Source organism: Leopardus geoffroyi, chromosome E1 (assembly GCF_018350155.1).
Source record: "Leopardus geoffroyi isolate Oge1 chromosome E1, O.geoffroyi_Oge1_pat1.0, whole genome shotgun sequence".
NCBI classification, from domain to species: Eukaryota; Metazoa; Chordata; class Mammalia; order Carnivora; family Felidae; genus Leopardus; species Leopardus geoffroyi.
This window is the reverse complement of record NC_059330.1, coordinates 43592769-43616861: the sequence shown is the minus strand read 5'-3', so window position 1 is coordinate 43616861 and position 24093 is coordinate 43592769. Positions and strand designations below refer to the sequence as shown.

The window sequence follows — 24093 nt, the reverse complement described above, 5'->3', positions numbered from 1 at the left end:
GGAAATATGAACAGACCCATAACTGGTAAAGAAATTGAATCAGTAATCAAAAATCTCCCAAAAAACAGGAGTCCAGGGCTGGATGGCTTTCCAGGGGAATTCTACCAAACATTTAAAGAAGAGTTAACACCTATTCCTTTGAAGCTGTTCCAAAAAAAAAAAAAAAAAAAAAAAAAAAAAAAAAAAAGAATGGAAGGGAAACTTCCAAACTCATTCTACGAGGCCAGCATTACCTTGATTTCAAAACCAGGCAAAGCCCCCACTAAAAAAAGAACTACAGACCAATTTCCCTGATGAACATGGGTGCAAAAATTCTCAACAAGATACTAGTCAACCAGATCCAACAATACATTAAAAGAGTTATTCATCACAATCAAGTGGGATTTATACCTGGGATACAGGACTGGTTCAATATCCACAAATCGATGTGATACATCACATTAATAAATGAAAGGATAAGGACCACATGATCCTCTCAATAGATGCAAAGAAAGCATTTGACAAAATACAGCATCCTTTCTTGATAAAAAACCTTAAAGGAAGTAGGGAAAGAAGGATCATACCTCAAGATCATAAAAGCCATATATGAGAGATCCACTGCCAATATCATCCTCAATGGAGAAAAACTGAGAGCTTTCCCCCTAAGGTCAGCAACACGACAGGGGTGTCCACTCTCACCACTGTTATTCAACATAGTATTGGAAGTCATAGCCTCAGCAATCAGAAAACATGAAGAAATAAAAGCATCCAAATCAGCAAGGAGGAAGTAAAACTTTCACTCTTCAAAGATGACATGATACTCTATGTGGAAAACCCAAAAGATTTCCCCCCAAAACTGCTAGAACTGACCCATGAATTCAGCAAAGTCGCAGGATATAACATCAATGCACAGAAATCACTTGCATTTCACTACACAATAATGAAGCAGCAGAAAGAGAAATCAAGAAATCAATCCCACTTACAGTTGCACCAAAAACCATAAAATACTGAAGAATAAACCTAACCAAGGATGTGAAAAATCTATACGCTGAAAACTATAGGAAGCTTATGAAAGAAATTGAAGAAAACACACACACAAAAGGAAAAATATCCATGCTCCTGGATTGGAAGAAAAAATATTGTTAAAATGTTGATACTACCCAAAGCAATGTACATATTCAGTGCAATCCCTATCAAAATAACACCAGCATGCTTCGCAGAGCTAGAACAAACAACCCTAAAATTTGTATGGAACCAGATAAGACCCCAAATAGCCAAAGCAATTCCTGAAAAAGAAAACCAAAGCTGGAGGCATCACAATTCCAGACTTCAAGCTGTATTACAAACATGTAATCATCAAGACAGTATGGTATTGGCACAAAAACAGACACATAGATCAATGGAACAGAATAGAGAACCCAGAAATGGACCCACAAACATATGGCCAACTAATCTTTGACAAGGCAGGAAAGAATATCCAGTGGAATTAAGACAATGTTTTTAGCAAATGGTGTTAGGAAACCTGGACAGCGACATTCAGAAGAAACAGCCTGGACCACTTTCTTATACCGCACACAAAAATAAACTCAAAATGGACGAAAGACAGGAAGCCATCAAAATCCTAGAGGAGAAAGTGGGAAAAAAACCTCTTTGACCTGAGCTACAGCAACTTCTTACTTGACATGTCTGCAGAGGCAAGGGAAACAAAAGCAAAAATGAACTATTGGGACCTCATTAAGCACGGCAAGGAAAACAGTCAGCACAACTAAAAGGCAACTGACGGAATGGGAGAAGATATTTGCAAACGACATATCAGATAAAGAGTTAGTATCCAAAATCTACAAAGAACTTATCAAACTCAACACCCAAAAAGTAAGTAATCCAGTGAAAAAATAGACAAAAGACATGAATAGACATTTTTCCAAAGAAGACATCCAGATGGCTAACAGGCTTAAAAAGATACTCAGCGTCACTCATAATCAGGGAAATACAAATCAAAACCACTATGAGATACTACCTCACACCTGTCAGAATGGCTAAAATTAACAACTCAGGCAATGACAGATGTTGGTGAGGATGTGGAGAAAGAGGAACCCTTTTGCACTGCTGGTGGGAGTGCCAACTGGTGCAGGCATTCTGGAAAACAGTATGGAGTTTCCTCAAAAAAAAAAAAAAAAGAAAAATGGAACTACCCTACAGCTGAGCAATTGCACTACTAAGTATTTATCCAAAGGATACAGGAATGCTTTTCGAAGGGGCACATACACCCCAGTGTTTATAGCAGTGCTATCAACAATAGTCAAAGTATGGAAAGAGCCCAAACATCCATCGACACATAAATGAATAAAGAAGATGTAGTACGTGTGTGTGTGTGTGTGTGTGTGTGTGTGTGTGTGTGTGTGTAATGGAGTGTTACTCAGTGATCAAAAAAGAATGAAATCTTGCCATTGCCATTTACAATAATGTGGATGGAACTAGAGTGTATTATGCTAAGTGAAATTGGAGAAAGACAAATATCATATGACTTCTCTCATATGTGGAATTTAAGATAGAAAACAGATGAACACAAGAGAAGGGAAGCAAAAATATAAAAACAAGGAGGGGGACAAACCATAAGAGACTCTTAAATACAGAGAACAAACTGAGAGTTGGTGGAGGAGTTGTGGGTGGGGGGATGGGCTAATTGGGCCAGGGACATTAAGGCAGACACTTGTTGAGATGAGCACTAGGTGTTATATGTAGGGGATGAATCCCTGGAATCTACTCCTGAGATTATTATTGCACTATACATTGACTAACTTGGATGTAAATTTTTAAAAAATTAATAAATTTTAAAAATGAAAACAAATACAATTAAATACTTAACCAGAAAAAAAGAAAATTGAATCAGACCATAATCCATATTCAAATTCTAAATAAATGTTGATAAAATATTAATCTTTGTTTATAGGTTTATGACTGTTATAATATTATTCATAAACTATACCTTTTGATGTCCCCCTTTATATCTGTTTCATGATTTGACTCTAAGTTATACTTTGATATTAATAACTGATGGTACTGGTTTCTTTTTGCTTGTATATATGCCTCATATATCTTTGCCCATTCCTCTGTTTTCAATCTTCTTATCATTTGGTTGAAATATATTTTGCGAAATCATCATATAGCTGGGTTTTTAAGGAACCCATCTGACAATTGTTCCTTTTTTATTTTTTTTATTTAAAAAACTTTTTTTTAAGTTTATTCATTCTTGAGAGAGAGAGAGACAGACAGAGCACAAGCATGGGAGGGGCTGAGAGAAAGGGAGACACAGAATCCGAAGCTGGCTTCAGGCTCTGAGCTGTCAGCACAGAGCCTGATGCGGGACTCGAATTCACGAACTGCAAGATCATGACCTCAGCCGAAGTCAGACACTTAACCAAGCCACCCAAGTGCCCCTATCATTCCCTTTTTTTTTTTAATTTTTTTGTAATGTTTATTTATTTTTGACAGAGAGAGAGAGATGGAGCATGAGCAGGGGAGGGGCAGAGAGAGAGGGAGACACAGAATCTGAAACAGGCTCCAGGCTCTGAGCGGTCAGCACAGAGCCCCACGAGGGGCTCCAACTCACAGACCAGGAGATCATGACCTGAGCCGAAGTCGGACGCTCAACCGACTGAGCCACCCAGGCGCCCCTATCGTTCCTTTTTTAATGAGAAATTTCAGTTTGCTCTGATTTGGTGTAATACTGGATATATTTAATTTTATTTATTTAATCTTATGTTTATTATTTATTTTCTGTTTTTTTTTCTTTTTTCTTAGGCTTATTATCACTGGTTTGTTCAAGTTGTCATTCATTATGTTTGTTTTCTTCCTAATTAATTCTGAAGTTTCAGAGGAGGGTCCCATTTCATCAAGTCTTACATTTCTTTTCCTCCCATTCACTGTCATACTTACATATAATAACTATTACTGGCAATAAAACACTACTTTATTCTCCTTCAAGATAGCCTTTCCGATCAAATATTTCATTTCACTTTTATCCCTTCCCTCTCACCCCCCACACAATCACAATACGGGCAAACTTTTAGAAGACTCTTATTCCTCCTACCATTTGCCCCACTCCCCACCATGAGACCTTGGGAATGTCTTTTACTTCCCCAACCATACAGTTTTAACTCCCACAAACAAACAACTCATAAAATTTCTTTTAGGGGTGTCTGGGTGGCTCATTCAGTTAAGCATCCAACTTTTGATTTCTCCTCAGGTCATGATCTCACAGTTGTGAGATTGAGCCCTGCATTGGGCTCTGTACTGAGCACAGAGCCTTCTTAAGATTCTCTCCCTCTCCCTCTGCCCCTTCTCTGCTTGCTCTGTGTGTGTGTGTGTGTGTGTGTGTGTGCGTGCGTGTGTTTCTCTCTCTCTCAATAATAAAAAAAAAACTATCTTAAATAATTTCCTTTCTATTTCAAGATTCTTTATTTAGCACTTAATATTACATATTCCATAAAAGATTACTTTCAAACTTCTAGAAAAGAAGGAAGCATCTGTTTTGACATCTCTGTATTTCTACCACCTCAGGAGCATATATGTTTCTGCCCACCTATTTTCTTCCTTCGTGCTCTTTTAGGAGTCAGAGGAATTGGAATGCCCTCATGCTGGCCTCTACTGATCTTCACCAGGGTCTTCAGGATTCTAAATGCCAAGCTTTTCCCCAGATCTATTACTTTCTAGTTCTCTTCGTGCACTCTGACACCTCTCTGGTGCTTCCCTAGTTGAGAGGGGAAAGAATCCCATGCCCATTCTTCTTCCAGGACACAACCAGAGCTGAAGGTTTGACATAGCCCTGGCAGCCTAGAGAGACCAGCAGCATTTGAATTTCAAAGGCAGACAGCTTTGAGGTGGTAGTTAAAGGGATATGAGCCATGTTCCAGTCTCCATGTTCACAGAAGCCCTTCCAAAATTTTTATTAAAGTAAATACAAAAGAGTAAGAATAACATTATAAATAAAGGAAAATGATCAACTTCAGTTTAAAAAAATTCCCTTGTCACACAGATGTTTTAAATCTTACTAGTAGATTCCTCCTCTGCTGAGAGGAACTTGGAATATTTTAATGGAACAGAATTCCCTCCCAATTAGATGGCCTATGGCAGAGAGCCCTTTCATCTTGGGTCAGAATTTTCCCAGTAATAAGCCAGATGGGCAAAGGAAAGGATGAACAGAAAACCACAGTGACCCATGTACAAAGCCAGGCCAAAAATTGTAATCCTCTCCAAGGATCCCATCTCTTTTTCATGACAGACTTGATTACTTGTAATGACCCAGGTAAACCAGCACACATTTTCCATTTTGCCCTGACCTGTAGTTGGTATTGACGCAGAAGTTATTAGTGGCTAAGAATACTTTAAGAGACAAAGAATAAGGTTCAAAAATTCTCACCACAGAATTAGCAACATTATTGGTAATTGATACATTTTTCTGGTTATTCTTTGAGTATTTTGTAGGCACTCAAAAACAAGTTTGTTGAATTCATGAGTAACTACATGTTACACCGTGTTTCCTATAACACTAGGTTATAGCTAGATATTCTCATCAACATGGAGTATTATTTTACTGTGGGGAAAAAAGCACTTTTCAGAAACTAAATGATGGGAATTAGCCACTTTTCTTCCCTGAGCATAATATATTGGAAATATTGGAGTATTACTTGTTTCAGGAAATAATTGTGCTTATTATCATTCAAGCTGACATCTTTCTTCTTCTACCTTCTTTTTTTTTAATGTTTATTTATTTTTGAGAGAGAGATGGAGAGACAGAGCATGAGGCAGGGAGGGACAGAGAGAGAGGGAACCACAGAATCCGAAGCAGGCTCCAGGCTCTGAGCTGTCAGCACAGAGCCTGATGCAGGACTCGAACTCATGAACCGTGAGATCATGACCTGTGCCAAAGTCAGCTGCTCAACCAACTGAGCCATCCAGGTGCCCCTCTTCGTCTACCTTCTTATGAAGGGTGTAGCAAAGGTTAAGTTTTAGTGTGTGTGCACTTGTGTGTGATGTGCACGTGCGTGTGTGTGTGTGTATGTGTAACCAGTTTTTATATTTTTTATATTGAGGTATAACTGACATATAACATTACATTCAGGCATAATGATTCAATATTTGTATATATTGCAAAATGATTACCATACTAAGTCTAGTTAACATCCATCATAATATATAGTTAAATATTTTTTGTTTTGATGAGAACTTTTAAGATCTCTCAGGGTGCCTGGGTGGCTCAGGCGATTGAGCATCCGACTCTGGATTTCAGCTCAGGTCACAATCCCAGGATATTGGGATTGAGCCCTGCATCAGGCTCCATACTGAGCTTGGAGCCTGCTTGGGATTCTCTCTCTCTCTCTCTCTCTCTCTCTCTGCCCTTTTCCCCTGCATGCTCTCTCTTTGTCTCTCTCTTTCTCAAAGGAAAAAAACGTTAAAAAAAAATTAAGATCTACTCTCTTAGCAACTTTCAAATATTAATATTTCAGTATTAAGTATAGTCATCATACTGTGTATTACAACCCCATGACTTATTTTGTAACTAAAAGTGTGTACCTGCAAAAGGTTAAATTTTCTAAAGCAAATAAATACTGCTAAGTTTTTCTGCTCTATGCAACACATTTTCTTGGTCTCATTGTCATGTTTCTATCCAATTTATTCCTTGCCTTACAGTTAAAGGCAAGGTTGATCTGGAAAAGCTGATGAATGAAGTGAAATCTTTTTCGGGTGAGTAAGACATTACTTAAACATTTTTAATTAAATTCTAACCCTATGTTATATTTTGCATAGTGTTTTCCCAATATTATATCATAAATTTATTAATGTTGATATTTTACATATTTTCATGAAGTATTTCCATTCAACTTTACTTTTCCCTTTGACTTTGAATTATCTAACATTTGGCTACAAAAGAAAATGGTGATATTTAAGTAATAATGATATTTTTTTGTAGTTTCTGCCAGTATTATATTGATCCTAACCAGTGTTTAAATCAGAGGTTTAACAAACAGGCCACCCATGAATTGAATCCAGTCTGCAGTCAAGTTTTGTAAGATAAGGCAACACTGGCCCTACATTTCCTCACCAGAATAACTGATGTATTTTCTCTTGGGACAAGGCATGTGCTAGTTTCACTCATTCCTTCTTTGTCTAGGCTCCTATAAGCTTTTGAGTTAATGACTACTGGCTTGAGTAGCTAAATAGGTAGGCACAGAATATAGGAAGATGAATAAGTTTAGAAAATATTCTGCTTTAAATAATAATCACATGATTCAACATTAAAAAGAGAAAAACAGATTAAATATCCTAAATTACTAGCCAATTATATAACCTGATTTTCTTCTATGGTGTCTTGCCATTAGTCTTCGGAGGCCACTCTGTCTTTATGAAGAATCAAGGAATAAGTTTTGCCTCATTATTCTTAAACACTATTAGAATATATGAGAATATGAAAGTGAGGATGATATTCTTATAAGTCAGCCTTTTCATTATTTTGGATCATTATAATGTCCTAAAATTTCCATGTGTCAACAATCCGTTTTTCTTTCAAAGGAGACAAAGTTGATGCCAATAGACTTGAAAGTGTTTTCGAAAACTTGGGGATTAAGCTCATACCTAATGAACATTTGAACTTGCTGAAGACACTTCCACTTGATGGTGAGTCTTATGGGTGCTATTTTGGTGTTTTAGAAAGACTAGTTTTGTAGAAGTATATGAAAAATTACAAAATAAACTAAAAATGCTTGAAAACTGTTAAAAAGCTAATGCAAATACACAGAAAAATCTCACCACTTGGATTTTGATTTAAAAATCATCTAAAAATAAAAAATAAAATAAATTAAATTAAAAAAAAAATAAATAAAAATCATCTGTCTAAGCCTTTTCAGTTATAAGTTGCTATCAAAGGAAAAATTCATTACTCAGCCCTCAGGTTACTGATCAGCTGGATTTGTAAAAAAAAAAAAAAGCATTTAAAAAAAAAAGAAAAAAGAGAGGAAGGTGTCCAGTTTTCCCAGCACCAACTAATAATGTAGTTGTGTGTTTCTGCAGCATCGAATATATAGTTTATCAATAAGTGGGTAATATGGTACATTGAGAAAAGGCCATAGTTCTTAACTACACCAAAAAATTTCATAAAAAATGCTTTTAATCCTCTAACCCAAAGATAATCATTATTAATATTTTCATACATTTCCTTCTAGTGCACAGTAGATACTAGATTGATAAATAATATTTATGTGTTATTAATTTATTTATAACTGTTATGTCTTCACAATGGTAACGTGTGTATTTATCATAGAAATCTTGATAGTGTAGATAAGTGAAAATAAAACCTCTCTATTCCCAACTCAAAGTGATAGCTACTGTGAAAAATGAGATGTATATTTTACAGTTTTCCATCTTTGAATATATGTCCTTTTTTTATTTGACAGCCTTGTGGATAAATCTTTGTAAGCATTCTGAAATCTTTTGAGATGAAATTCCTTTAAGTAGACTTACAGAATGGAAGATATTTTGTCTTCTCACTTGCCTTCCAGAATATTTATAATTTGAACTCCCACAAACAGTATTTGAGGATGTTATTGTCCCTACATTCTCAATACAGAACAACAACAGCAAAAAAGAGTATCTCAATGATTATGATTTCCAATTTACTCCTTTACCCCTGAGAGCAAACGTTTTGGTATATCTATTTATCTGTTTGTAATTTGAAATGTTCCTTACTCAAAGATTTCTAAACTCTTTCTTTCTGACTCTGTTTTCAAAATACCCATTTTTTGTAGCTGATGGAAAAGTGTATAAGAAAAGGTTGATGAAGGGCATAAAGTCTCTCAAACGTGAGTAAGAAGCACTGTGAAAAGACGGAATCTGAAACCTTTAGTTGTATTGTTAAAATAGGAATCATCCTTTCCTATATAATTGTGTCTTTATTTATGTTTCTTTAGTAGATCTGCATTTTATCAGGTAAACCAAGTAGTTTCCTGCACTAATACTTGACAGAAAGTGTTAAACTGTCTGGGATTTTCCTACCTTAGCCCCAGAGAAACAAAATAAAGTACGAAGCAAAAGGTGAAGAATGAATGCTGTCAGATAAAGATGTCAATCAAAAGTAAAGGCAAATAATTTGAAAGTGCGGGCAACAAAAATACCTCTTGTTTTATAGAATATTATGTCAGTCACCTCTAGCTCTGGCTTTTCAGAATCCTGACATAAAAGTGAAAGGAAGTTTATTGTTCTATTAACTGAACAAAACTGGATTTTTGGTGTTTGCCTTGAAAATCTTAACAATAATGCTAAGAAATATGTGAAATGTTCCTTATTATAATAAAACATATGCTTGATAAAGAGGAAAAATAACACAGTAGAGTGAATGCATGGTCCCAGTTTTAGAAAGATTGTTTTACGATACTCCTTTCCTGCTCCTTACTTAGGAGGCAGTGTTGATGTCAATAAGCTGGACACTCTTTTAGAAAACATGGGAATCAGCATCACAGAAGGAGAATTCATGGATCTGATAGAAAGATTGCCAGATGATGGTGAGCACTGACATTCCCCCTTTACTTTTTAAGAGATATTTATTGTTTTCATCTTTATTGAGATGCAGTCAACATATAACGTTGTGTAAGTTTAAGGTGTAAACCTGTTGATTTTATATACTTGTATATTGCAAAATGTTTATGCCATAACTAACACCCCTGTTGCATCACATAATTACCTTTCTTTTTTATGGTGAAAACATTTACGATCTACTCTCTTAGGAACTTTCAAGTATGTAAGACAGTGTTATTAACTATAATCACCATTCTGTATTATAGTCTCAGAATTTACTCACATTAGAAATGGGAGTTTGTACCTTTAACCTAACATCTCCCCATTTCCCCACCTCCTCCCTCAGCCCCTCATAACCACAATTTTACTGTTTCTGTGAGTTCAGCTTTTTTAGATTCCACATACAAGTGATATCATATAGTATTGGTCTTTCTCTGTCCAACTTATTTCACTTAGCACAATGCCTTCAAAGTTTATCCATGTCACAAATGGCAAGATTTCCTTTTTTCTCATGGCTGAATAATTTTCTATTGTATATAATATACCACATCTTTCTCTAATCATCTGTTGACAGAGACATATCTTGGTTATTGTGATTAATGTTTCAATGAACATGGGAGTGCAGATATCTTTTTGAAATCCTCTTTCAAAGTGGGATTTTGAATCATATGCTGTGGGATTGCTGGATTATATGGTAACTCTATTTTTCATTACTTGAGGAACCTCTATACTGTTTTCCACAGTGGTTGCACCAATTTATATTCCCACCAACGGTGAACAAGGGTTTCCCTTTCTCCACATCTCCATCAACATTTGTTATCTCTTATCTTTTTGATGATAGCCATTCTAACAAGTGTGAGGTGATATCTCATTATGGTTTTGATTTGCATTTCCCTGATGATTAGTAATTTTGAGCACCTTTTCATGTACCTATTGGCCATTTGTGTGTGTTCTTTAAAAAGATGGCCATTCACCTTTTGTAGCAACGTGGATGGAACTGGAGAGTGTGATGCTATATGAAATAAGCCATACAGAGAAAGACAGATACCATATGGTTTCACTCTTATGTGGATCCTGAGAAACTTAACAGAAACCCATGGGGGAGGGGAAGGAAAAAAAAAAAAAAAAAGAGGTTAGAGTGGGAGAGAGCCAAAGCATAAGAGACTGTTAAAAACTGAGAACAAACTGAGGGTTGATGGGGGGTGGGAGGGAGGGGAGGGTGGGTGATGGGTATTGAGGAGGGCACCTTTTGGGATGAGCACTTGGGTGTTGTATGGAAACCAATTTGACAATACATTTCATATATTAAAAAAAAAAAGATGGCCATTCAGTTTCTTTGCCCATTTTTTCCCTGGATTTTTGGGGGTTTTGCTACTGAATGTACAAGTTCCTTATATAGTTTGAATATTAACCCCTTACCAGAAATGCAGTTTGAAAATATTTTCTCTCATTCTGTAAGTTGCCTGTTCATTTGGTTGATTGTTTCTTTTTCTGTGCCGAAGCCTTTTGGTGTGATGTAGTCCCACTTAGTAATTTTTTCTTTTCTTTTTCTTTCTCTTTCTTTCTTTCTTTCTTTCTTTCTTCCTTCCTTTCTTTCTTTCTTTCTCTCTTTCTCTCTTTCTCTCTTTCTTTCTTTCTTTCTTTCTTTTTTTTGCTTGTGCTTTTTGTGTCCTATCTAAAAAAATAATTGCCAAGACTCATGTCAAGGAGCTTTCTTCCCTATGTTTTCTTCTGGAAGTTTTACAGTTTTCAGGTCCTACATTTAAGTCTTTAATCCATTTCAAGTTCATTTTTGTGAGTGGTATAAGATTATGGCATAGTTTCATTCTTTTGCGTGTGGTTATCCAGTTTTCCCAATACCGTCATATCAGAGACTATCCTTTCCCTATTGAGTATTCTTGGCTGCCTTGTTGACAGTTGACTGTATATGTGAAGTTTTATTTCCAGGCTCTCAATTCTGTTCTCTTGGCCCGTGTATCTATTTTTATGCTGTACCATACTGCTTGATGAGCCTTGTAATAATAGTTTGAAATCAAGAAGGGTAATGCCTCCAGCCTAGTTCTTCTTTCTCAGTATTGCTTTGGCTGTTCGGGGTCCTTTGTGGTTCCATATAAATTAAGGATTTTTTTGTATGTCTATGAAAAAAATACCATTGAAATTTTTATAGGAATTGGATTGAATCTATAAATGACTTTTGGTAGTATAGACATTTTAACAATATTAATTTTTCTGACCCACGAATATGAGATATATTTCCATTTGCTTGTGTCTTCTTCGATTTCTTTCATCAAGGTTTTGTAGTTTTCATTATATAGATCTTCCACCTCCTTATTTAAATTTATTCCAAAGGGGCGCCTGGGTGACTCAGTCAGTTAAGTGTCGAACTCTCAATCTCAGTTCAGGTCTTGATCTCTGGGATGTGAGTTCAGGCCCCACATTGGGCTCCGCACTGGTTGTGAAGCCTATTTGTAGATAGATAGATAGATAGATAGATAGATAGATAGATAGATAGATACATACATACATACATACATACATACATTTATTCCCAAATATCTTGTTTTTTTTATGCTATTGTGAGTGGTATTGTTTTCTTTATATCTTTTTCAGATATTTCATTGTTAGTGTATAGAAATGCAACTGATTTCATTATGCTGATTTTATATCCTGCAACTTTACTAAATTCATTGATTAGTTCTAACAGAGTTTTGGTGGAGTCTTCAGGACTTTCTATATATAAGACGATATAATCTGCAAACAAAGACAATTATGCTTCTTCCTTTCCTATTTGGATGCTTTTTCTTCCCCTAGACTGATTGCTCTAGAATAGACTTCCAGTATTGTGTTGAGTAGAGGTGGTGAGAATGTGTACCCTTGTCTTGTTCACAAGGCTCATTTTCTTATAGGCTTTTCTTTCTCACTTCAAACCAGTGGGTTGAGTTTTTTTTTTAATAAAATAGAATAAAATAGTAAAGCTAGATATTGTTTCATGAGTCTTCATGATCACATGTGTGTGTGCGCACGTGCTCAGAGTTCTTAGTATGGTTTACAGTAAAAATTTTTGAAAATCACTGGCTTAAATGATAGTAATATAACAGTTCTATTTTCAAGCTCTTTCCACACTGTTCCTGTATGATTCCACTTAACCATATGTATTTAAGATTTCAAGCCTTTTATCTCAAACCTATACTTATTTCATCCATTTCAGTTTAGGACAATGAGGTCTTTTTATGTACAATGGCAGGGGCAAGATCTGATAATATAAAAATTTAGTTAAAGTAAGGAATAATAAAATTTATATATATATATATATATATATATATATATATACACACACACATGTATACATATACATATATATACATATACATACCTTAAATTTATATATATATACATGTATACATATACATATATCCATATATATATACATATACATATATCCATATATATATACACATACATATATATATATATACACACATACCTTAAATGTTTTGTTTCCATGAAAAAATTGAGCCAATGCCATTTTAATTTAATGTAGCCATGCTCTTTGGAGATTTTCTTGCACAAATATACCCATTTGTCATCTACACTCCCATTTTCTGTTTCTCTCTTTTCTTAAGTTTTTTTGAAATTTATTTTGAGAGAGAGCATGTTTGTATGTGCATGAACTGGGGAGGGACAGAGAGAGAGGGAGAAGAAGAGGGAGGGAGGGAGGAAGGGAGGGAGAGAGAGAGAGAGAGAAAGAGAGAGAGAGAACCCCAAGCAGGCTCCACACTGTCAGCGCAGAGCCTGTTGTGGGGCTCAACCTCATGAACTGTGAAATCATAATCTGAGCTGAAACCAAGAATTGGATGCTTAACTAGCTAAGCCATCCAGGCACCCCCCATTTTCAGTTTCTCTTAAATGGAGCAAAGTGCTTTTTTAAACGTTGAGCAGAATTTTCCATCAGAATCCATCTAGATCTTAATTCTTTCCCCAATTTTTTTTATAGTTCTTTATCCACACCAAATTCAACACAACTATTTTTTAGCAATTTGCCTTTACATAAACTCTCTAAAACATTCAAATTTGTTTTTATGGTAATAACTCCCTTTTCCATTTATAGTTCCTCAGTTTATATAATGATTAAGTTATCAATTTAATAATAAGTACAACTCTTTATAAAAAGAAGCCTGGAAACAAGTTCAACAACTCAACCCATAAGAACTCAAATGTGCTGGCTTACTAAAAGTGTAGCTTTCTAGATATAAAAGTTTAGCATACCATCAGCATCAGTATGAATGATGAATATAGTTCAGGCCATCAGGTTGATTAAACGGAGATCAATTAAGAGATCTCCTATATCAACAAATCCGTACTGAGACATAGATTTCCCAGTGGAAATCCAAATTCAACATATGAAAAGTAAACTATTTTCCCTGTTAAATTCATTCCTAGTTATTTTCTTATTTCTCTGCTGCTGTCATCTACCCACAATTGCCCATGAAATAAGCCACAAACTATCTTTGACTTATGTTCCTTCATTTTCCCTCCTAAACATATCCCAAAGACATATTCTCTGACTTTGCTGCCCTACTGATGAATCTTCATCATCCTTCACTTACTGCTACAGAAGGCTCCCGATTGGTGTAACAGCCACTGGTCACACTGCCTTAAATTCATTCTGTACACACTAGCCTGAATGACTTAACCAGAGTGAAAATCTGACTTTGTCATTCCTCCGATTTAAACCTTTCAATGGGGGTACCTGGGGGGCTCGGTCAGTTAAGCGTCTGGCTCAGGTCATGATATCACAGTTCCTGAGTTCAAGCCCTGTGTCAGGCCTTGCACTGTTAGCGTGGAGTCTGCTTGGGATAGTCTCTCTCTGCCCCTGGCCTGCTTGCTCGCTCTCTCTCTCTCTCAAAAATAAATAAATAATAAACATTAAGAAATTTTTTAATTAAAAAAAGACTTTCAGTGAACCCCTCTTACCTTATATGCATCGAGTCTTGCAATATTCCAGACACAGTGCTAAGCATTTTTATGATAATTTATTCATTCATGTAACAATGTCCATTGAACACCTAACACCTAGCAGTCTCTATTTTAGCCTTAGGAATACAGCCATAAACAAAACAAATTCATGTAAATTTTGTGGAGCCAAGATTTTTATCTTTTTTTCCCCCACTACTCTATTCCCAAATCCAGGCAATCTGATGTCAATGTCTAAACTGTTGGTTCCAACCAATCTCTTTCAAATCATCTTTCCACTCCCTACATGACATTTTTCCCTCAAGCAAAATTTAAAAGCTTTAGTTTTACCACACACTCTGCTCTTCATTGATCCTTTTCCTGAAATTTTTTGTCTTTCTCCAATGATAGAAAGCAACATAATACCACAAACAATGGTTTTAAATGTATACCAGTCATGTGTTATCAGCCATTCCTAAAGAAACATGGAGTTCGAAACAGAACGAATCCAAAAGACTTAAGAGAACACTTTACCTAAGATAAACTGTATGATTCAAACAATCTTAGTGTCCCTTGCAGATAATGGAGCTATCTATCAAAATCCAAGAATTATAAATTTAAAAAAGGACAAGATATAGTGAATGGCTTTCATCTAGGCTCTACTCATAATCTAAGTGTTTTATGCTTTATTTTTTTTGAGTTTGGGTTTTTCAGTGTCTAAATTTTGTCTTGACTTACAGATAAAGGGAAGGTCAAACTAGATACGTTGATTGAAGAATTGAGTTCTGTTTTAGGTAAGTGAAAAGTTACTTAATTCTTTACACGGTTCAAATGATATTTTCTACCATCCCTTTATTTGTTAATTTCACTATTTTAACCTTTCATTGATTAAATATTTCTACCTGCTTTGATAACCTATTTATTTTTGATAATCTGTGCTTTTGCAACAGAGGTACTAGGTCTTTACCTATGAGAAGAAATTTCAAAATTTAGGTTATAACTGAGATACTACATGTAGACATAATTATTTGAATAGGTCATCAACAACATAATTTTCTGCGCAGTGATATTAGCCTTATATTATTATATGTAGTATTTTCCTCCAACATTATGAAAATGTGCCTTTTATTATAAATAAGGAACAATATATATTTTTAAGTCTGGTATTCACTCCGCATAATACAGCAGGTGACCTTAGGTCTTTGTTTTTCATCTGGCAATAGAATATGGTACTGTCCAAATACATTTTGTTCTGTCTTTCACAATTGGTATTCTTTTGATAATGTTCTATTATAGCAACAGACTTTTCTTAATAATGTGAGAATGTTTTTATTCCTAATTCCACCGTTTGATCCTCACTCAACCAAAGCCCCAGGAGAGATTATCAGGAACTGTCCAGACCTTCACTATTGTTGATTTTCTTTGAGATGAGCGGACATCTGAATGTCAGGATAGTTTCATCCTGGTTTTGCCTCTGAATCATTTGTTTAATTATTTGTTCATACAGCAGCTACATAGAAGCATTTAAGACTCTGAAAAGCAGAACTCAAACAGCTATGAGACAAACAAAACTAGCTGAAGGTGTTATAAGAAGGAAATGGAAGGCAGTCTAGAATCATGGTCCAGTATTTCTTAGGCCTGAAAGAAAACTAGTCCCAATAAGGACTTAAGTCTACCTTACATAATCAAGTTATCTTTTCTTAGATAAATTGGTCTATGGTATGAATCTAAGTACAACACGCACTATTAACAATGGGGCAAATCCCCCTCTAGTCAAAAGAAAATTGAAGGCAATTCTATCATTTATCCAGGGAATTTTACCTGGCTTATTGTACTGAATAATAGGGCATGGACTGTATGATATGCTAAGTCAGCCACAAATTTTTTTTATTACTATAGATGGAATACATTATACTTAGGGAATTGTTCCACTAGATATTATTTATTTCCCCAGAAAAGCTTCTAATCTCATGGACTCTTTATAAGAAGACAAGGTCCATCAAGAATATTGGAAAGTCATGCACAATTCATACACATAAATTGTCACTTAGCCCCACAGCAATTCTTTAAATTGATTTGCTAGTAAAAGGCTGAGTTATAGAGTTAGGATTGTCCTAACTGTAGCAAACTGATTGTCTCTAGTGAAACTTAAACTTTAATAAGTTATTGGTAGTACTAAGGGAGATCATGATAGGCTAAATCAGAAGTATATAATTAATAAAAAGAATAAATGTGACAAAATAAGAATAAAAATACGTGAAAAGTATACAAAGCACTGACAATCAGTGTTTTCTTATTCTCATGATCTTACATGGAAGCTGTCTACTTCATGCAATTTTCCGCTTGTTCTGAGGATCTTGGATTTGGGGTCAGCAGGTGACTTATATGAACCACCTGCTTCTTGGACTCTCTGAAGAACCTCAGTTTGAGGTCTTTAATGTAATTTTCCAATTCTGATAATGTCTCTTAAATATTACCAGAAGTTTTTGTGTTCAAAAGACAGTGAAATTTCTGAATAATAGGCAAAACTTCTTATATAATCATGAATAATTACCAAAAGAAAATATTTTGCCCTACACTTGAATAGATAAGATGGAATGCTCTAGGTAGGTAAAAGGACATCTAAAAGTTTGTTAACCACTATGTGTGCTATGGATTTTTGACAAAAGAGTGTTTCAACCCATCCAGAAAATAAACATAATATTATTAGTACATATTCATGATTCAGAAGCAACTATATAAAATCCATTTGGAAATGCCCAAATGGTCCCTTAAGGTATAGTTCTAATTCAGGGCTCAAGGTTACAGATTTTTCAGAATTATTTTTATTTCAGAGGAGGCATGAATTGGTGATGTCCTCTAATATAATACAAAATATCTTAATCAGTTTTTAATAATGTGGCAAATTTGGGGCACCTGATTGAGCATCTGACTCTTGATTTTGGCTCAGGTCATGATCCCAGGGTCGTGGGTTTGAGGACCACATCAGGCTTCATGGCATGAAGCCTGCTTGGGATTCTCTCTCTCTCTCTGTCTCTCTCTCTTTTTCTCTCCCCCCCTCCCTCTCTCCCTCTCTCCCTCTCTCTCTCAAAATAAAATTAAAAATACAATAATGTGGGGTTTTTATTCCTACAGTGATATGTTGTTTTATGTAGGATTGTGGCAAATAATCAATTTGAAATGCATGCAAGGAGGTAAAAATCCTGGCTTTGCCAGATCTTATTGTCATGGATATTATAATCTGACCATTCCAAGTATTTCTTTACAAAATCGAAGTCAAATTTTGTAATTCTATAATGGAATCTTTGAATCTGATCCTACACATGTTTTTCTTATCTATAAGAGGTCACTCAAAAAGAACTTTAGTTTAGGGACGCCTGGGTGGCTCAGTTGGTTAAGTGTCTGACTGTTGGTTTTGGCTCAGGTCATGATCTCGTGGTTCATGAATTTGAACCCCATGTCCGACTCTGCACTGACAGCACAGAACCTGCTTGGGATTCTATCTTTCTCTCTACCCCTCCCCTATTTGCATGGGTGAGCATGCTCTCTCTAAAAATAAATAAATAAACTTTAAAAAAAACCACGAACTTTAGTTTTTAAAAATGAAAAAATGAGCCACAGACGGGAAGGACATATTTGCAAAACACATATCTGATAAGGGACTTATATCCAAAATATTCAAAGAATTCTTAAAACTAAACAATAAGGGGGCGCCTGGGTGGCGCAGTCGGTTAAGCGTCCGACTTCAGCCAGGTCACGATCTCGCGGTCCGTGAGTTCGAGCCCCGCGTCGGGCTCTGGGCTGATGGCTCAGAGCCTGGAGCCTGTTTCCGATTCTGTGTCTCCCTCTCTCTCTGCCCCTCCCCCGTTCATGCTCTGTCTCTCTCTGTCCCCCAAAAAATAAATAAACGTTGAAAAAAAAATTAAAAAACAAACACACAAACAAAAAAAAACTAAACAATAAGAAAACAACCCTAATTAAAAAGTGAACATGGGCACCTGGGTGTCTCAGTTGGCTGAGCATCTGACTTCGCCTCAGGTCATGATCTCATGGTTTATGAGTTCAAGCCCCGCATTGGGCTCTCTGCTGTAAGCGCAGACCCTGCTTCAGATTCTCTGCCCCATCTCTCTCTGCCCTTCCCTTGCACACTCTCTCTCTCATAAATAAACAAACATTTTTTAAAAAGTGAACAGAAGATCTGAATATTCACCTCACCCAGGAAGATATACAGATGGCAAATAAGGATATGAAAAGATGTTCAACATCATATGTCATTAGGGAATTGCAAATTAAAACAATGAGAGAATGCTACGTACCTATTAGAATGGCTAACAAAAGGAACTCTTATTCATGGTTGGTGGAATGCAAAATGGTAGAGTCACTCTGGAAGACAGTTGGGCAATTTCTTACAAAGCTAAACTTAATCGGTATTACCATAAGATCCAACAGTTGCAAATTAGGTATTTACCCAAATGAGCTGAAAACATGTCTACACAAAAACCGCACACAAATGCTTATAGTAGCTTTATTCATAATTGCTGAAACTTGGACGCAAATAAGATGACCTTCGATTAAAGAATGAATAAACAAATGGTGGTACCTTCACATAATGAAATATTATTCAGTTATAAAAGGAAATGAGCTATCAATCTATGGAAAGACATGAAGGAATCTTAAATGCATACTGCTAAGTGGAAGAAGCCAGTCTGAAAAGGCTACATACATATTGTGTTATTCCAACATATTACATTCTGGAAAAGGGAAAGCTATAGAGACAGTTAAAAGATCAGTGGTTTCCAGTTTACAGGGGGTGGCATAGGAAGGAATGATGGACACGAGAGTCACAAGGGAATTTTAGTTCAGCGAAACTATTCTGTATGTTACTGTAATGGTAAATACGTGACATATTGCACTTGTCAAAACCCATAGAACTGTATGATGCAAAGGGTAAACACAAAGGATATAGCTGGATCAGTAAGAGAAAAACATGTAGGCAGCTTCTAGAAGAATCTATGTGAAGGCTTCCTATGCTCTCCTTCTTATGAAGGGTCACACGTAACATACTTTCCCTTCAGCAGCAAAAATGCAGCTTCACATGTGTGCCCAGGGAAGCCCATTAAGCCCTCAGTGCCCAAGGTTTTTTATTGGAGGCTTGTCACATAGGCACTCTCCGCTAACAACTCTCAATATACCAGACTCCCAGAAGAAAAACAAATATTCACCATAAATCGCATTGTTTGCACAAGTCTAGGCACAGTGACTTAGGCTTATCAGTTGATATTGGAGGAAACATTCTGAAATCCGAGTTCCCATATGCCAGCCAAGTACCACCTGGCAAGCAGGCTCTTGTAAAGATCGCAGACTTAGGTTTGCTGTGTTAACTCTTTTCTGCACAGTCTATTTAATAAGATGATCTGCTACAGCATTCTCTCTAGTCATTATATCATCTGTTTTACTGTGGACTTCTACATTTATGATAGCAATTTCTTTGAGCAGCATCAAAGCACCAAGTAATAATTACTACAAAAGTATGTCACCTATCCTTTAGTTTTACCAGTTTGAAATCTCTAGAAAGGGCAATGTTCAGTCACTTGAACCAATATTATATCTGTTAAGGACTTGGATCTTTCAAGAGAAACTAAACTAATTATTGCATATTTAGCCTACTATGTCCCTTTTCACTTTTAAGACAAGACCCACCAACAAATAATATTAAATCAGAGTGTGGTACTGAAGTTTCCAAATGATCTGTTTAGGATATGGACCCTTCTTGAACTACAGAAATTGTAATTACAGAAGTAGAATTCTTCTCCACCGGTGAAGGAAATAGAGTCCCTGGATTGAGAGTGTTAAACCATTGATAGTAATATGGGGAGAAAGTAGCAATAGTCCATTATTAGTAACCAACTAGTCAAAACAATATTGGATACTTTCAGGTAGCAGTAGAGATGATAATTGTATATAGTGCTGTCAGATTTAAATATGATCTTCATGTGAGATCTGAAGATGTTTTGACTAACTTTAGAAACGGCTGTTTCTCTGAAGCAAGGAGGATATAGCCAAGGCTACTGAATTAAGGCATAATCTATAATAAGCAATGGTCTTTGTGTATTGATGTGCTATGTTAATGCTCCTGAAGTGTCGCCTGACCTCATGCACTGATAATCTAGAATGAATCAATCTGACTCTTGTCTTGAAGGGCACTCTCTTTCTCAAAACAAAAATTTCACATAAAGAGCAGTTTATAGTTTAAAATTATTATTAAACATACAAAGAAACAAGTCACCATGAGTAAGACCCCATAATGAACAACATTTAGCAGATGAGCAGAGATTGTAGATTTTGTTTTTGTTATTTTTATTTTTTAATGTTTATTTATTTTTGAGACACAGAGAGAAAGAGAACATGAACGGGGGAGGGTCAGAGAGAGGAAGACACAGAATCTGAAGCAGGCTCCAGGCTCCGAGCTGTCAGCACAGAGCCTGATGCAGGGCTCGAACCCACGGACTGCGAGATCATGACCTGAGCCAAAGTCGGACGCTCAACCGACTGAGCCACCCAGGTGCCCCGAGATTTTAGATTTTGGAATTATCAGACCAAAAATTATTAAATAAGCATGCTTAATATAGTTTAATAATCAAAAGAGAGGCTGGAACACATAAGTAAAGAGCAAGCAATTTGGTAAAGAACCAAAAAAGACTTTTGAGAGGTGAAAATAGTAAAAATTTAAAACATTTGTCCGTTTCTTCCAGATTGGTGTATTGGCATATAAAATTTCATAATACTCTTTTATAATTATTTGTATTTCTGTGGTGTTGATTGTAATCTCTCCTCTTTTCTTTTTGATAAGTCTGGGTCCTTTCTCTTTTCTTTTTGATAAGTCTGGCTAGGAGGCTATCAATTTTATTAATTCTTTCAAAGAACCAGCTCTTAGTTTCATTTATCAATAATAGCCAAATTATGGAAAGAGCCCACGTGTCCATCAACTGATAAATGGATAAAGAAGATGTGTATATATACAGTGGAATAATACTCAGCCACCAAAAAGAATGAAATCTTGCCATTTGCAACAATGTGGATAGAGCTAGAGTGCGTTATACTAAGTGAACTAAGTCAGTCAGAGAAAGACAATACCAGGCATATAGCACAGAAAGACAAAGAAATGGAGACTATGAAAGAGAGGTTAAGAGACACCGAGGATAGATAAGAAAATCTTATATATATCTATTTGGAATTCCAGGAAGAAAAGAGAAAGAAAGCAAGACAGAGGCAATATTTGAAGAGAACTTTCCAGAACAGATAAATAGTATAAATCTAATGAAGCCAAGTGACTCCTAAGCAGAATAAATAAAAAGAAATTTATACTAGACATATGCACGTGAAATATGCAACATATCTAATTTGTGAACTAAAAGTTTAGGATTCTAGGCAGCAAACTTCAGAGGTTCCCTTTACACTGATTTAAACAAAAGGCTTACTTAAACCAAAATTGTTTTTCCTTCTTAAAGTTACAAAAGTATAATAATCAAAAGATTATTTACCATAAAAATAGTACAAAACAAAAATTACTGTGGAAGGCTGAGGACCTGTTTTGAAACAGACTTTTTAACAAGTATCACTATGTGTATTTTTATATATATTATATTAATTATTAATTCATATTAAGGCATATAATCTTTGTACCTTTCTAGATTTATGTGCCTAACATTATACTGCTCCTAACATAATTACAATTTCAAACCATCAGGAGAACTACTTACATTTCTATTTTGTGAAGAAAAGACCCAAATTATTATTTTATTTTTTATATATTTATAAACCAGCCAAGGCGATAATAAATTTTAATTTTGGGGGGTGCCTGGGTGGCTCAGTCGGTTGAGTGTCCGACTTCAGCTCAGGTCATGCGTGATTTGATCACATTCATGAGTTTGAGCCCCACATTGGGCTCTGGGCTGGCAGCTCAAAGCCTGGAGCCTGCTTCAGATTCTGTCTCCCTCTCTCTCTCTGCCCCTCCCTACTCACGTTCTGTCTCTCTCTCTCTCTCAAAAATAAATAAACATTAAAAAAAGGTTTTTTTAATTTTTTTTGTTTGTTATAGATTATGTGATTCTTAAGTACCGATGAAATTATCTTAATGGCACATGAGTAAAAATATTGCTAGTTAACAGCATTTGATTGTAATCAAACTCACTAATTTTGTGTTCTTCGCAAGTTCTTTTTTATCACCATTTCTGTCTTTTCTAGGAAAGCAACTTGATGTCAGTGATGTAGACAGTGCTCTGAAAGACATGAAAGTTGAGGTCACAGACAAGGAATACTTTAAGTTAGTAAAAACTCTACCAGTTGATGGTAAGGATTTAAAATATATATGTCTACTTCAAGGGGTTTAGACTACTTGCCTGTGAGATTTTCTTCTAAAATGCTGTCAGATTGTTACAGGTTGTTTTGTTTTATTTAATCATTTTTGAAAACTTTTAGCATTATTTAGAATAATTCTAAATAATTATTTTAGAATAAAACTAAAATTTTAGTTTTTATTTTAGAATAAAAACTAAGTGACCCAAAAAATCAGGGTCATTTCATTTTCATTATGGTAATCAATAGCTATTTCCCTTAATCTTGCCAATAAGATATGTGTATTGTTGTCCTTAGTTCCATTAATACTCCTGAGAGTAAGTGGAAAAATGGAAAAATGGAAAAAGAAAGAATGTAGGGAAAGAAGTCAGAGGTAAAAATAAATCAAATGAGATATGTTTTATAAGTTTTAAGCCACTAATCCTTGCCTTTTATGCAAAAGTGAATAAATTTGCCTCATTAAAAATCTTTCTCCAAACCAACTTTGTCACTATTTGAGAGGAAGTTAGGTACATTTCAGAAAAATCATTAAAAAGTCTATTCTTTTGAAATTATGGAAATAGGGGGAAAATTGTAGAATATTTATTAGTTAGGTGAATCTCCCCTATTATTTTTCTCTGACCGTGAATCATGTCTTTTCTTACAGCTGAAGGAAAGGTGTATCAAAAAAGGCCGCTGGATGGTGTGAAGGCTCTTCAAAGTGAGTGAGAAGTATGACGAGAAAACAGATATATCTGTGATATTCTCTTATTTTTCCTATACACGGATTTATTTTTATTACATTAAAAATTTCACATGTGTATTTCCCAATATTTATGGATATGTGATATATGCCATAAATCCCTAGGAAATTACCCAGCCCTTTTCGAACTTGCACTATGTTGATATGAACAAAATTATAGTCTGAGGATGAGACTCTACATCTAGTCTTAAAATTGACCCTCCTTATACCGTTGACTAGCTTTTACTGGACCTTAAAGTCTTCATGAGTAAAGTGATAGTCATAATATACATGAATTAGTAAAGAGTTTTTCTGCATCTTGGTTGTTTTTATGATCATTTGTCTCTCCTAAGGAGGAAAGGTGGCTATGAATAACCTCGTCCCATTTCTGGAAAATATGGGGATTAAGCTGTCACACGAAGAACTTGAAGATTTTTCACAAAACCTACCAGTTGATGGTGAGTATTGCACATAAAAATGCATTCCCTTTAGGACAGCTTGGGTTTGAGAGTATCCAT

The 24093-nt window shown here is 35.5% G+C and overlaps 1 protein-coding gene across 1 annotated transcript in view; it reads left to right on the top strand.

The window, feature by feature from the left end:
• The window catches only part of LOC123602928, a 111420-nt gene that overhangs the window by 55171 nt on the left and 32156 nt on the right, over positions 1-24093 (top strand). Inside the window, exons 15-22 of the mRNA XM_045487245.1 lie at positions 6670-6723; positions 7549-7653; positions 8781-8834; positions 9429-9533; positions 15240-15293; positions 22744-22848; positions 23501-23554; positions 23929-24033. Of these exons, the coding sequence (XP_045343201.1) occupies positions 6670-6723; positions 7549-7653; positions 8781-8834; positions 9429-9533; positions 15240-15293; positions 22744-22848; positions 23501-23554; positions 23929-24033 (636 nt within the window). The remainder of the gene's footprint in view (positions 1-6669; positions 6724-7548; positions 7654-8780; positions 8835-9428; positions 9534-15239; positions 15294-22743; positions 22849-23500; positions 23555-23928; positions 24034-24093) is intronic.